This window comes from Meriones unguiculatus, chromosome X, assembly GCF_030254825.1.
Source record: "Meriones unguiculatus strain TT.TT164.6M chromosome X, Bangor_MerUng_6.1, whole genome shotgun sequence".
In the NCBI taxonomy this organism is placed as follows: Eukaryota; Metazoa; Chordata; class Mammalia; order Rodentia; family Muridae; genus Meriones; species Meriones unguiculatus.
Window position 1 is genome coordinate 39,425,475 of NC_083369.1, and position 16,330 is coordinate 39,441,804.

The following is a 16,330-nucleotide window of genomic DNA, read 5'->3' on the forward strand; positions in this document are numbered from 1 at the left end:
AGCCACTGGCACACTCTTTGGAGAATTTCAGTATCTTTATCTTATACCAAACTGGAATTCAAATTGAGCAAAGACCTCAGGTGCCACCTAAGCCAGTTCTGTTCCCAGGGCAAAGACCAGGAAGGTAATAGGTATCTACTCAGGTCAGGATGCTTTCAACATGAAGGCCCAGACCTGTAAAAACCCTTACCACAGCCAAGCAAAGCCACCTCATTCCCTACAAGTCCCCTAATGTGTGAACATTCATCATGCAATGTGCCAGCCTCTGATGTAGGCACAATTTTCCAGCACCAGCTAGCCATTGACTGTCTCCTCTCATTTCTTCTCCCTTACTTCTCCTCTTCCCTCTCCTCTCCCTTCTTCTCCCTTCCTTCCCTTCCCTTCTCCCATGTGGGCTATGTCCCTCCCCTCCACTTCAGATCCGGGTGGTGAAAGCATTCCGTAGCTCGCTTTATGAAGGCCTGGAGAAACCAGAATCCAAGAGCTGCATCCATAATTTCATGGCAACACCTGAGTTTCTTATCAATGACTACACCCACAACATCCCGCTCATCGATGACACGGATGTGGATGAAAATGAAGAGCGCCTGAGGGCCCCACCTCCCCCACCCCCTAACCAGAACAACAATGCCATAGACAGCGGCATCTACCTGACCATGCATGCCACCAAGTCAGCTACCTCTTCAGCATTCTCTTCCAGGCCCGGGAGCCCACTCCACAGCATGGAGACATCCCTCTAACTGAAACTTTTCTCAGCACATGTGCATGCACACACACACACACACACACACACACACACACACACACACGCACACACACGCACACACACGCACACACACATATGCAGTCACACATGCATACACAGAGAAGGGAACCCGTGCACCTGCCAAAGAGGGAAATGACTAATGTGGTTAAAGACTTTTCTTACATGGTATTGACAAGAAGCCAATTGCATTCAATAAGGGCACAGCCCACTAGGCTTCAGACCAGGCTCCCAGGATGTGGGGGAGGGAGAATGAAGGAAAATGGAGGAAGGGAGTTCTTCACCCAATGTGAAGAGAAAAGAGAGCATGAGACAAGATGCATTTCCCACCTTTTTTTCTACTGATGCTTCTCTCTCTCTCTCTTTTTTAATGAACACTAGTTCCACCCTGTGTTCACCATTTGGGTTGTACAGCATGGTAGGGGCTAGCTGAACCTATCTGGAGCTTTGCTGCACCCATATCCCCCACCCCCACAAAAGTTTATCAAAACCAAGGAGGTCACTGTGCACACTGTGCAGACAGGACACCAGGGGGAGCCACTTGCAAATGTACCTTCTACTGCAAAGCACACTAGACCCATCTGCAGACCACCTGTGTGTGTGTGTCTATATGTATGTGTGTCTATATGCATATACACATATATGGCAAAATTAATATTTAAAGAATAAGGAAGCACTTATCGGCATGATATTTCCATTCCTCTCATTAGGCATTTTCCTTTTGAAGTTTCATTTTGAATGTAGCAAGGTTCTTTTCAGGGAACAAGACTGCAAGAACATCCTCTCGGTACTGTACTTCCCTTCCCAAACCCTTGACCTAAGTATCTCCATGCCTGATCCTGCTGAGATTTCAGTGAAGGCAGTCTGGGGAGTGCTGTGCAAGGAGGCCTTGCACTTAGAACCTTTGCACTTTGAGACCTCTGCCTGTAGAGGAGAAAGACTTTTCAATGGCATTTTTATTTAAAAGGAAAATACCAAAGTATCGGTGACAGTGGTCCCCTCCAATGCACAGCAAGACAAGTTTTGGTTTTGGCTTCCTTCCACTTCATTTCCAACACCTTAATTTTGGCTGGTGGCTTTCTTTGTCCATACCCCAACTTTGAAAGCATGATGAATCCTAAGAACAGCTGTAATGAAGCACAGACAATGTGAGGCTTGACATCTACAGAGGCCACCTCAGGAAGAGTGGCCATCAAATTTAAGATGTCAACTGCAAGGACAGTCCAGATTCGTCCCTGTCATTACTCTGGACTTGCACTTTGTGCTCTGGCAAATGAGAGTGAGTACTCACTGGACCACCTCAGTGTCTGCGAGGGCACAGACATGCCACCTACCAAAGCATGCTTACAAACCAGGTCTTGCCCACAGGGCAAATACAACCCAGAAGGCAGAACTATAAAAACGGAGCCTTTTGGGAAATGGCCATCATCAACTGTTACCATTGCTCTTTTCTTGCTGGTGGCTCTTCTGGGTCTGTGGGCGCTGAGTATGAGGTCAGCAGACCTTGGGTCCACCCAGGCAGGTGAGGCTTGAAAATTCAGGTCTGACTACCCTGAGACATTTTCCCCCAGGAGCCTGTCCCAGCATTGTGGGCACCCATTGTGCCAAGCCTGCTTTCCTAGAGAAGAAGGCAGAGGAAAGAGCTCTAATGTCTGCTGGCCTGCCAAGGAAGCACAGGCTGATGAGTCTCTTCTTAGTAGAAAGCTGACCTACCCCTGTGTTCCTAGATCCTGAGTCTGGACACCCAAAGTAACACCAGTGAAACGGGCAGCATTCTGCCCTTGGAGGTTCCTTCACCTTCTGAAGTTATGGGTGTCACACTTTTCAGGAAGATGTCTAGAATCTCATTCCACTCCCACACATGCCTGTCACTTGGGCCTGAGGTTTGTCTGTTAAGACACAGATGTGAGCTTTTTGTCTACCAAGAGATAGGTGTGAGATGGAGAATAAAGACAGGCACCCTCAGGAGCTGCATTTGCCCTACTCCCCTTCCACCTCGCCCCACAGAAAGCTTGTCTCAGCTGTCTGGCATCCACAGAAAGTCAAATCAACACTTGCTATTTCCCCACTGGTCACACCAATGACAGGTGACCCCTGAGCAGCAGTAAGTCACATCTCGGGCAAAAGAATTTCGGTTACAAGAGAAACTCCACGTTAAAAATGCCAGCTACAGGTCACATAAAGCCATCCCTTTTATTCTAAAGGGCATATTGAGAATGTTTCCCATTTGTAAATTGTTCCCTGGTGTCCTTGTTTAAACCATCCCAACAAAAGGGCAACTTGGTGTGCTGAGGGTCTTTGTGTTTTTCAACAAGAAATCAAAATGTGAAGGATTGCAGTTGAAGCAGGTCAGCTGTGTCCAGCTATGCTCATGGGCTTCTTGTCATCCTCTGTTGTAGACATACAGATAGAGCAAATGGCCACTCTGTATTAAAAAGCCAACCCTCAATGCTGCTGTGTAACGTTGCCTGATGTCAGTGTCAACTGTGTGATACCCAGGCTGCCTTTGTACTGAGCTGTGGGGTTCGGAAAAGGCCCTGGGAACCTGCATCATCTGTTCTGGTTCTTGTACAGTCTTCAGGCCGAGGCCTGTCTCATCAGAAGCTTCTCTTTATAAAAGCATTATACTCTATGGAATGGCTTGGTCAACTGTGTTCAGTTCATAAATCTGTTTTACATTTTTATCTGCCTGTTACAAAGACAAACAAACTATCTTAATGAGGAAGACCACAGATGCATAATAAATTAAAGTCTGTAGTTGAATTTCCTAATTTAAAGAGTAGACCAAAATTTCTGTGTATAAAAAAAAAAAAAAGAAAAGAAAGGCTCCTAATCTGGGTCTGAGTCACATGTGTGATTTATTATTTGGTGATTTCCCATGTGGAACCAAACAAAGGTGCCTGCATGCCACTGAGCCAGGGCAGGAGAAGCCACGGTCATAGCCCACTGTGTGCTGGCCGCCCTGCTGGGTTCTATGGAGCACTTGGTCCTGTGGGCAAGAGGTGCTCTACCTGTGGCACCTCCCAGTGACTGGTTTGACCAGGTAAAGATTGCTCCAAAGATTCAGGCCACTGTCCTTGGATGGGTCACTGGGAGAATTGTGATGGTTCTTCAGAATTTTTTCACCTTTTCAAAATTAAACTCCATGCCATTTCTCAGGAGCTTCCTAGTCCTCCTCCTCAGTCTCCTATTCTGATGCCTGGCTGCAACATTCTCATATAAGGCCTTTCCTAGAAGTATGATGAGCTAAGTATTTTTGTGTGTGAGAGTGTGTGTGTGACAAGCTCATTTCACTGAGTATCGTATCCTGAAAGGTCATCCATGCTGTAGCTGATACCAGACTTCAATTCCCTTTTTAAGGCCGGATAATATTTCGTTGCTTATCCAGACATGCTGTGTCTAGCCACACAATCACAAATGCTTGGACTGCTCCATCATTTTAGGCATATTAGACTAATACTAATATGAATCTAGGTACAAATATTACTCTTTGAGACTGTTCTACTTTTGGAATTGATATATACCAAGCCACAAGATTTGGGGAGCTCATGGTAATTGTATTTAATGTGCATGTACATATGAACATGCATATTCATATATATATATATAAAGGTGCGAGTGGCTTGCTCTCTTCTCTCCCTCTCCCTCCCTCTCCCTCTCCCTCCCTCTCCCTCTCCCTCTCTCTCTCTCTCTCTCTCTCCTCTCTCTCTCTCTCTCTCTCTGTGTGTGTGTAGGGTGGAGACCAAAGGAGACCATCAGGTATCATTCCTCAGGTACTGTCCACCTTGTTTTCTGAGACAGGGTCTCTCATTGGCCTGGAGCTCACCAATTAGGCTAGACTGGCTGGCCAACAAACCCCATGAAACCTCCTGTCTGTCTGTTTAGTACTGGGATTATAAGAACCAAGCTTCTTTTTTTTTTTTTTTTTTTTTTTTTTTTTTTTTTTTACAAGGATTTTGGAGATCAAACTCGGGTCCTCATTCTTGCAAGACAAAAACTAACTTAACCAACCAAGCCAGCTCTTCGGCCACTGTGTTAAACTTTTTAAGGGCCCATCAAATTGTTTTAATATAGCATCTATGCATTTTTTGCATTCTCATCAGCAGTGTACCTGAGTTTGGATCATTGACTTTTGTTTATTCTAAAGCCACGTAAACAAAGCCTATCATTTCATGCTCACTTACTCTTAGAGCCTCTTTCCTACCTTCTCCAGATCCCCCTGAATGCTTACGTGTAGACATCCACGCTCTGTGGCACCCACTTTGGGCCAGGAGTAGCCACATAAATAGTTCTGTGGCAAGGCCTTATGAATGACCACTATCGTTTGTAAATCACAGCACTGTGACTCCTTCCACAGCATGCTGCATATTCTCATCGCCTTTTCTCCATGATATTTCTTTTCTTTTCTTTAAGATTCACTTCTATTGATGTTGATGTGTCCGTGCATGTGCAGTGCCTGTGGAGGCCAGAAGAGGGCATCAGATTCCTCACTCAGGCCCCTGGAAGAGCCTCACTTTCTCACAATCGCTGAGCCATCCCTTCATAGTATTTCTGTTTCTCTGATGCACGCAGTGTCCCTTTAGATTTACTAGCACCAAAAGACAATTTCCCAGAGCAAGAGCCAAAAAGAAGTAACATGGTCCCAAAGATCCCTTAAGCCTCTGCTTCAGCAGCAAAAAGGCAGGCAACCCAGCTTGAGGCATAAGACTAAGGAAGTCTAGACAAGACAGATTCGCTATCAACACAACTGGCTCCACATAAAAAGATAAGATGTGATGCTGCCCATAAAGCATTAATTTGGCCATAGTCAAATGGCTGGGAGCAAGAACACAGCACAGCAGTGGAGCCTGGGGAACTGGAGGAAGGTCTGTATGTCTTGGGGCTGTTTTAGAAGACTTCCCCACACTGGGCAGGGAAAAAAAACCCAGAGAATTGTCTCTTCTCACAGTTCTAGATGCTCAAAGACCAAAATCAAGGCATTAGCAAGGCCAAGTTCCCTCTGAGGGTACTGTTTCTTTTCTGGTGTCACCATCTAGGTGTTACTAGACTGATGGACTCTTCCTTCTACCTCTGCCTGTCTTCATGTGGCCTTGTCTTTTCATCTGCCTGTGTCTCTTCTCTTACTAGGATAGTGGTTTGTCGATCAAAGACCACCATAGAGGCCTCGCTTAGCTTGATTACAAATGTGAAAAGACCTTTCTAAATAAGGCCACCCTTACAAATTTCAGAGGAAGGACATGGACAGATCTTTTGAGAAACAATTCAATGCACCATAGCCAAAAAGAAAGGGGCCAAGCAATTCCCAGGACCCAGTTGCCCTCCTCCTCATTCTGTTGGGTTCATGGGCTAAGTAAGCCTCAGCCACTTATCACTATGCTATAAGATATGTTTTGCACCACAGGATTCTGGAAGCTTCAGGCTCTAGAATATCTTATCCAAGTCTGTCATGGCTGACCTTTTAAACCTAAAATAAAGGAGATAGAAGGCTTCAATTCTTTAATCTCCACTATTTTATTTACAATAGCCTTGATAACAGGAAGTAAAAAATAAAATCCAAAAGGCCCAGATTATAACAATGTCTTTAATTTTAGGATGCCTAGAAATGAGGCCTTATCCTCATTGTCCCACAGGCCAAGTGACAAGCACTGAGCTGACAGACCCAGAGGCCAACACACAAATACACCAAGTCAGGCCAGCAAGACTCCTGAGCAGTTCAACAGACATAAAGCATATGGGAAGATTCTAAAACAGCAGTTACCCTCAGGTTATCTGGTACAAAGTAGAAACTGAGTCCCAAGAAGAGAGAGGAACTGCTGAAAATCAGTGGGTTTGGAAATATGAGGTTTCTAGGTGTTTTGCACTATGTGGGGCACTCTCAGTGGAAGCCTGTCCCAACCCCCTGGGGAGTTTTATCAACTATGTCTTCCATGCTATGCTCTGAAAAGGCCCAGAGAAGGGAGAGTAGAGCAGCTTGAAGTTGACGGAGCCCTTTTAGGGTTTAAACAGCCCCATCATCCACCGCTGCTAGTCTGGAGGGAGGGTTCTGCCTTCTGAGAGCTGAGAGAACACCTTTTGTAGAACAGATGAACTCAAGGCATCTAGATGGGTACAGGGCTGAGGTGTAACTCAATGACAGAGCATTTTCCCTGCCTTCTTGCCCGAGCACAACAAGAAACAAGTAAATATGTGGGCCCAGGGAGCATCATTGAAGGCTAAAGCCTGGGGAGATAAAAAGAACCGAGAGTGAAACATCTGCACAGGGGGCAGGGCAGTCAGTGCTGAAAACAGGTCAGGCAAGCAACTTAGAAACAGCAGACTGTGGAAGGTCAGGCTGGATTTCAGCCCTTCACCCTATGCTCAGAGCCCTTGCCGTAAGCGCTGGGTCTGCCACAGGTCTCCAGGAGTCCAAGTCACACTGGGTAGGTACAGTGGAAAGAGGGTACTCTTGGGGCAATGGGACTCAGAGGCAGATCCATTTGTATAGTTTATAGCAACCACTCATTCAGGTTAAAGGCTAAGAAGGAAAAGATAAGGAAGCATGAGATGCAGAGTGTATGACAGAGCAATTATCCTTCAAATGGCCTGTGAGGAGCTGAGACCTACAAGGAAAGGACAGAGGTGTACAGCAACTGAAAAAGATGGCTGCACACTCCTCCATCCCATTACCTGGCTTGCTTGGAATAGTGGCCTGTACTTCCCAAAGCAAGTCAATGATATCTCAGAATTGGTGGTGAGAGAGCCTAGGGGGTTTCTATTAGGTCCACCACTGCAAGCACTCCCAGAGGGAATGTTAGAGGCTGGCCCTCTTCCATGTGCCTCTTGGAGACTCCCTCTACAACAGATATAGAGCCAAGGGGTCACTTTAGCATTCAAAAGAATCCAGAGGTCACCTGACCAGATGTGTATGAACAAGCCACTTAGGCAAGTTACTAAGAGGAGCTCAGAGTCATAAAGTGTCTAGTTCCAGACCCCTGTCAGGTCAAATCCTGGGCTGGTCACTTGTCATTTCAGAGACCTGAACTTCCTCCAGCCAAGGCCCCCTCCCATGCAGGTATGCAGTGAAGAGATAAATGAAGCTGCTGCCTGTGTGTTCATTAAGATGGGACCCAGGCACACATTAGACCTGTGGGGCATTGAAGACTATCCCACCCCAGTACAGCCACCTTCTTCCTCCTTTGTGCCTTTCACTGCCACCCCATCAGCCTTCCTCCCAGGAGTGAGTTTTGTCCCCAACATGACACAGAAATTGGTACACAGTAGCTGCTGAGTAAATGTTGTTTCATGCTTGCTTGTCTCAGAATGTTTACAGTGGAGAAACACTCAAATGGGAACTCATAATGAGTTTATCATTAGCACCCACAGGAGAACTTTAGGATGTGGAAGCCAGGCCACTTAGAGCTCACCAGAAAGGCCATGTTAGTTTCTTAGATTCCTCATTCTGGGAATAGATAGCACATGCACTTTGTAAAGTCAAACAATCCTTGCCCAACTGTGCCTATGTGACCACTCTCGGCCTACCAGGAACGGATGAGGTCCAAGTATTGGGATGCTCTTGATTAGAGCCCCATAAGCAACTGCTGACATTACCCCAATCTGCATGCCTGTAGGTACCAGAGTCCTTTCCAGTGGTGACAACTTAACCACATAAGGGAAAGGGGTTGCCAAGTACTGAATACAGATCAAGACCAGCCAGGCACCCAGAGAGCCCACACCAGGCTGCCATTGCCCCTATACTAGAGCCAGAGTTTCTGAAAGGGTAAGAATCAGAAGGGTGTCATAGTATAGAATGCCCCTGCCCTACATTATCTAGACACAATAAATTCCATCTATGTTGCACATTCATACTTGCTATAATTTTTTTTTAAAGTCCCTGGGGATACAGTCCCATCTGTTCTTTTGACGTGTCTGTCAATGACATCACACTTCAATTGCAGATGAGTCTTCTCAATAGGCTAAAGCAGAGGCTACTGCCCCAAGGCAGCCACCTTCCTGTGGAGCTCCAGTCTCCTGGCTGGAGGCAAATCCAGACACCATCTAGACCAGGGCTGCTGGGGACAGTCAAAGTGGCAACATGTCATCACCTTCACTAGCCATCTCCAACAGCACACCCAATCCTCTCTAGAGACTGGCTATCAACGGTGATGTGGTGGCACCATCCCCAAGCAGCCAACCATCCTGGGCTTCTTTGGATAGGCCTGGACCTGGGCCAAGGCCTTAGTAAATTTCTGTGCTAATGATATAAATCTGAATGAGATCAGACTAAATATTATCAATGGTTGGCTTTATATGGTCATCACCAAACACCTAGAAAGAAAAAGGAAAACAGGCTCTGATTAGACACCCCCCAAACCATATCAATGAGGCTACTAGAACAATAGTATTGTCCAGGTGAGGCAGAGCACACCAGGACTTGGCTGGCTGGATTAGGATAGTTTTCCTGACAAGCCAATTCAGTTCTATCCTGCTGGGGCTGATCAAAGGTTTCACAGAGTAGGGAACATTCCACACAGAAAAGGACTTGGTGATTAACTGATGGGGACAGGTCGGCGGAATTGCCCAAGATCACACAGGGAACTGCTGAAAATCTGTACCCACAACTCAAGTTCTTGTCTCCTGCCTGGAATCCCTTAAGTACAGTCTCGAATGACATTTACTAAAGACATTGGAGTCTCATTTCGAGAAACAGGCAGGCTAGGCAATCCAGGGATCTCACTTTGGTCCAGCCTGTAAAAAACCTAGAGTAGATGAGTATGTTAGATCACTCCTAAGATGGTAGCATATCCTCAGCAACCCACAGCAAGATGGGTAGGCAGTTCAGGACCAACTCATAGGCCTAGGGCCACACACTTCCTCCCAAGTCTCCTGGGGACCATCTCTGAGCTCCTTGGGAAATCCTGTCTGATGTCAGTGTTCTCATTTTCTGGGAGCTTAAAGCTGTTCCAGATTGTCTAGGCTGAGATCAGGGTTCAAGTGAGGGCCCTAGAACACCTGGCATGCCACCAGCTGGACTTCGGGGTAGCTGGGGCTTGTAGAAATCCAAGTTAAGGCACCCAAATATTCTATGTCTGAGTGACCACCGGCACACCACTCAGGGTGCAAACAGGGTTCCCAGATGACAATGCTCTATTCACAGCCCCCTCCACTGATGGCAAAAGCACCATTCCCCAAAAGGTCACCTAGAAGCTCCCACCTGGCTTCTCCTGAGCCCTGTGCTATATATACTTTGTACCCTGGCAGATTTTTATGTGGACTCATTCACTGAAATAAATTAAGTATGTTGTGATGTTTTTTTTTTCCTTGGTTCTGAGAGTTCTCCCAGCAACCAAGCCTGAAGAGGCAATGGAAACTCTAAAATAAGCCATTGGTGAGTACCATACTCATATTACTACAGGAGGGTTGCTGCCCAGGGAATGAGGTAACCAATGGGGTCAAGGCCCTAGGCTAAACGGAGGCAAAAACTGAGCCTAAGCCCACTCTCTCTGAGCCCCCAAAGACACCTTTACAGGCTCTTATAACCTCAGGTGGAAGACAATGACCTAAAAAAGCCTCCAATCCTGGCTTAGGAAGTACAAATGACACACTGTAGGCTATCTTCAAGCATGCAGGCTTACTTTTCAGGTCCTGGAGGACACATACTGTAAGTGGACCATTAGTATCAAAGAGCTAACAAGTACAGCAGCCCAAGTGCACATGGATGAATGAGTGGATAAAGACTAAGTGACTCAAATAAAAAAAAAATATTTTAAAAAAAGACTAAGTGGCTCATCCATACACTAGGATATTATTCAGCCAGCACAATGAATAAGTAACATTACCGATCCAAGCAGTCTGAAGACAGGGCCATCATGCCCACGAGATGTCCTCAGAGAGCAGAACCAGGGAGCAACAGCTTCTTCTGCTACCACCTGATTCCAAGGAAGCAAGGCCACTATTAACTGACTAAACATAGAATAACACTTTTTGTCTACACAGATGCCCCCTTTATCACACATGACCTGAGAGGAACTTCTGCCTTGACACTGTGACTTTATTAAATACATATACTCAAGGACCCTGAGTACTATAAGGACTATAAAGACTATGTGCCTAACTTATACAGGATAAGGTAGACAGAAAACCTAAATGTCAGCTCTCCCATAGAGGTCACACAGGCCAGAGAAATGCACATAAGAGACCAGGGCCTTTCTGCATGTCACTCACACAACTTCAATGCATACTTCAGCATGCTGCCTACCAATGGTAGGCATCCATCCATCCATCCATCCATCCATCCATCCATCCATCCGTCCATTCGTCCATTCGTCCATTCATCCATCCAACCCATTTACTTATTCTAGGTTATTTATGACTCCATGATCTATCTTTCTGCAGTGTCTACCTGTCCATCTGACCTACTACCTCCCTATTGTGTGTTACTATTCAGCAAGACTTTGTTAGGGCCTTTCACATGCTAAGAGAGGACTCTGCCAGTGGGCCATAGCCACAGCCTTCTTTTTAGCTTTTTTAAGACTGGATCTCAATAAGTTGTTCAGGTCAGTCTCTCTCTCTCTCTCTCTCTCTCTCTCTCTCTCTCTCTCTCTCTCTCTCTTTCTCTCTCTCTCTCTCTCTCTCTCTCTCTCTCTCTCTCTCTGAGACAGTGTTTCTCTGCACATCCGTGGCTATCTTGGAACTCACTCTGTAGACCAGGCTAGCCTTGAACTCAGAGATCTGCCTGCCTCTGCCTCCCTAGTGCTGGGATTAAAACTGTGTGTTGTCACCACCACCTGGCCTATCCAAGCTAGTCTTAAACTCACTCTATAGAGGGCCTTGAATTTGTGATTCCCTGTTCAACCTCTTGAGTGTTGGGATTACATACATACACCACCTTGATTGGCCTGAGAAGAAATCATTTGAAACCTGGTGCTTCTGAAGGCAACAGCTTTATCTGCAGAATAAAAGACATCACACCCCTATGTGATGCTCCTCCCAAGAGGGCAATATTTTCAGGAGGACCAGAGACCAGTGAGTATGTTCCTCTAGGTCATAACGAGTAATGTCAGCCTCAGCTACATCTCCATGGTCTCACAGATTAGAGGTCAGTTCCTGTTCTCATGCAGTGCAGAAAGATAGCAGCAAGATTCCGCAATATGCATGTTCCTGGCATGCCAAGAGAGGCAACTCCTGTTACATAAGCCTGCAAGAAACAGGGTGGCACAGGTTCTTAGCAACACCTACCACCAGCTCTGATTTGGGCCTGGATTATCCAAGGCCAGAATGTTGTTCCTTTCCAAGTCTTGTCATCTAGACAACCTCCACCAACATACAATTCCCAACTTCTGGGATGCTGATCAGTCTATATATATAAAAACGGCTATATAGTAACTCAAGAGCAGAGGTTTCTGTGGTTATAAGGGATTTAGGTGAAATCATAAAGGGGAACCAAAAGGACATTTGCATGGATGGAGTCATTTCACACCTGTGCTCTGGTGACAGACACATGAATGTAGATATATGATAAGATCATACAAAACTAAATATACACAAAACCAGTGATGTGTGATGCTGTCAATACCCTGGCCATGACACTGTATTATAATCTGACATAGTGTTCTCACTGGAGGTGTCTGAACAAAGGGCACATGACATCATTCTTAAATACTTTGTACAGCTGTGTGTCAATCTATAATTTCCTCCATAAAAGCTCTATCTAAAAAGACTGGAAGTCTTAGCTCTGCCCCAAACCCAAGCTTCCTCCTCTGCGGGCCATCCCTCCACTAGCCATGTACATGGGCCTGAGGTGCCAAAGTGGCACGTCCAAGTGCTCCCCTGAGTGGGCCTTCTCCTGTGCTGCTTTTGCAAATGGTCTTCTGCTGAGACTTCTGTGACCATGGAAGTTAAAAGGCTAGAACTTAACAGCTGGCTCTTCCCATAGATCTCTAAGCAGAGTGGAGCCAAATACAGTAGGAACTCATGAGGACTGGGTCTTCATCTGGTCACAAAGCCACCCTGCTTCTCTGAGGCTCAATGAGTACATATCTAGACAGGCTGCAGGCTCTGCAATGGCTTCAGAGTTCAGGAGCCCCAGAAATCACCACAGAGAAGTGCACAGAAAGACAAAAACAGAAACAAGAACTGGTGAGAACAGCCCCAGAGAGGGAAGGGGAAGTCAGGTGACACATCATGAAATATAGACTCAGGAGCCCCAGTTCCCAGATTCCTGTGTACCTGCTCCTCCTCACATGTTGCACTCTTGTGCACTGGAAGGGATATGCTTCCAGACTATGGAATCAAAAACCTGGTTAACCTGGTTAGAGCCACTAGAAACAGTTCCCAGCCTCCAGCATACGCATACCTTATGTGAATGCTAGAAGGAGTCCTGGAAGTACAAAACTCTCATCATGGGGAACTCATACTGCACAATGCTGTCTTGGAGCTCCCAGAAGGGGGAGTCCAGCTCCAAAGAGCTGCTGCTTAAAGAGTTGCTGGTTAAAGTACCTGCAAAGCACTGCAATGATTACAACAGCCAGTGCTAGCCTCCTATCCCAAGCAATACGGTGGTTCCGATAGGCAAGCCCTTTAAGGCACATGATTTCCAGTTGCACATTAAAGTGTCTTGTAGTATTGTTGGTATGAGAATGTTAAGGCCCTGTACCTGAAGATACCACACGTTCTGGTCACAAGACATGTAGAAAGCAAGTTGGAATTGACCAGGAAGCTTCCACCCCACTGGCTGTCCTTTATAGTATCAGAAGGTACTCTGCAAGCTGCTGGAAAAGAATTGTTATCAAAAGTCATAGCCAGTTATGGACCCTACATGCTACACTACCAACCAGCCAGGAAAGAGATGTTTACTGGTGCACTATTGGTAAGTCTGTTTATGGAGTAAGCAACTGCTTTCTGATTGGATTTGATACCTACTTCACAGAAGAAATTTATTTCTGGTAAATAAAGTCAGAAGGCCATGGCTGGTGGGGGGGGGGGTCACAGGCCCTAAAAGAGAGGTTACTCCTGATATTTCGCTAAATGTATATGATGTATCCATTAGATTTGCCTCTTAAATAATGATCTTTATGCCCATAGATTAGCACTGCTCTCAGCTTTAGTCAGAAAAGCTTCTTTATTCAGTGGAGAGTGGTAACTGTAGAGACTCCTAATTGGTCAGGGATGAAATTAAATGTCTGCTGAATGCTCACCTCTAAGTGGGACATCTATACTGCCCCCTCCAAAGCTTATGAAACTTGATAGAAAAGGAGGTAGAAAGAATGGAAGAGATGGAGTAAGGGGTGGAGTTTTATTAAGCACTGTCTTTTGGGCATGTCATGGTTGTTGCACTCTTGAATTCATAGTAGTTATTACCTGCATGTCAACATCTTGTCATGGAGTGGGATTCACAAAGACCTACCCCTCCCTGAGGATTTATAGGTGGTTATTGGGAGAGGGTAAGACATTTTTTTTTATACCACTGCTTTTAGTGGTATAGCCTCTGGTAAAACACCCAGGCTCCTACAAGAAAACCTCCTCCCAAGAAAGACATATAAAAGTATAAGGGGAAGAAGGGTAACAGCAGGAAGTAGTAGGGGGACAGGACAAGGTAATGATAAGAACATGATCAAAATACATTACATACACATATAAAATAATATATAAATATAAAAATAGTACAATGAAACCCATTATTTATCATTGATATATGCTAATAAAAAAGTACCTTGCAGTAAGTTAACATAGTCATTTGTGTTATTATAAAATAATTCTTGCCAGGTGTGATGGTGCACACCTTTAATGTCAGCACTTATGACGCAGAGGTGGGCAGATTTCTGTGAACTGGCCAGTCTGATGTACAGATTGAGTTCCAGGACAGCCAACAGTACACAATTAGAGCCAGTCTCAAAAAAGGAAGTTGGCTCTTCATTTTACCCCAAGAGGCTATTCATCGTCAGTTAATGAGATCCTGAACAAGAAGACTGATGTGAGATACAACACCCAAGATTCTGACTCTGTGCCCAAGGAACATGTAGAAACAGAGCCAGGGAATGTATATTCTGAAAGGTGAGCATTTGTGTTTTAATTTCCTATTCCTCATATAGTCTTTCCTTTCCTCCAGAACTTTCTGTTCTTATTCACACTCTTCACATCTATAATCTCCTGAGAAAGAACTCCAACAGGGATACAAACAGGGTTCACACCAAGTGATCAGAACTCTGTGTCATGACTCATGCTTCTGAGCCGCTCACCTGCTTTCCTGCAGACCACTGTCTCCCTCCCCTTGTCTACATCTAATTAGGGCTCCACACAATTTCCTTTCTGCTGCTCCTCCCTGCTGGGGACCAGGCAATTACAGGTGGGCTCCAGGCACCTTTTTTTAGCTCTGCTTCTGCTTCTGCTTCTGTTTTAATCTTCATCTCACCCTGTCTACAGTGAACCCTCCAGGCTTTAGGGAGTGAGGAGTGTTTTGTGGTTGTTGTTACTTCTTTATTGAAAAAAAGCAGCAGAACAAAACAGTTTGCTTCCTAATGATCAGAGTTCTGGGAAAGGATCATGACACACAACTAGTCAGTAATTTTCCATAAATATCATGGCTGTCTCTGAGGCCCCAGGATGTTGGTACAGCTGAAGGCTGGGCCCAGCATCTTTCCTCGGCAGGAACACAACTGCATTGCCCAGCTATTCAGTCCAGTACCAGCAGCAAGGAGGAGACAGGCTGCTCAGCTACCAAGATTCAGTTTCTTGCATGATTTAAGTATGACTATTGCCTAACAGTCTTTGCATCCTTGTCCTGTGGGCCCACGATGTAACTGGGAGAGTTTCTCTCTCATGATCTTCTGTCTCCATCCATCCCTGGTTCCTCTGTCCTATTCGTGACTTTACATGACTCCTCTCTGACATACTTCTCCAAGTTGTATCTTCTCAAGCCTTACATCCAGCTGGAGTGGTAGGGCATGTAGGTGGAGTTCCTTCCTACAAAGGCCCTTTTTGCTTTTGTAGCTAGTGTTTGGGGACTTGGGCCAAAGCCACCCAGCTACTTCCCTCCAAGCCTAACTGTTGGTGCCTGGAGGGCAAAGAACATAGGAGTCTTCTCTGCTTTCCTTGCCAGGATGGACAGTGGCATACCCTCTTACATACCTTAGCCAGGATGCCAATACCTGTTGTGATGGGGGAAAATCATCCTCATTGTGGTATTCAGCTGCCTCTTCCTCCAATTTCTCTGCATCCTCTGGATCAAAAGGATCATCCATTTCTTTCTTCAATAGCAATTTATCTGTATAAAGATCCTCTGGTGGCGCAGACACCACTTTCTCCTGGGTTATTTGTTAAAGGAGCTGCAGCTTTCTCTTGATTTTGAACTTTATTGCTTTCATGTTGAGGGTCTAGACAATCTCTAACGAAAGCCCATAAACTGAGTGTATTTACAGGAACCTTTTCAGGTCCAAAAACATCATAATGATCTTGCAACTTAGCCCCTATCTTTTTCCAAGTTTCTAGATTCATAGTTTCTTTTTTCAGGGAACCAGAAACAAACACTTCTCATAAATTGTAAAAATTTAAACAACTGTTGCTGGCTTACCTTAGCTCCTCTAGCATGAATCA

General features: G+C 45.4%; 1 protein-coding gene across 8 annotated transcripts in view; it reads left to right on the forward strand.

Moving 5' to 3' along the window:
* The window catches only part of Atp2b3 (ATPase plasma membrane Ca2+ transporting 3), a 70,540-nt gene extending 66,939 nt beyond the window's left edge, over positions 1-3,601 (forward strand). For 6 of the 8 annotated variants that reach the window (XM_060375259.1, XM_060375262.1, XM_060375264.1 and 3 more), the window contains one exon: positions 420-3,601. In XM_060375259.1, the coding sequence (XP_060231242.1) occupies positions 420-740 (321 nt within the window). In that variant the 3' untranslated portion in view covers positions 741-3,601. The remainder of the gene's footprint in view (positions 1-419) is intronic. The other 2 variants (XM_060375265.1, XM_060375266.1) reach the window with 1 other exon arrangement.
* Positions 3,602-16,330: the final 12,729 nt, after the last annotated feature.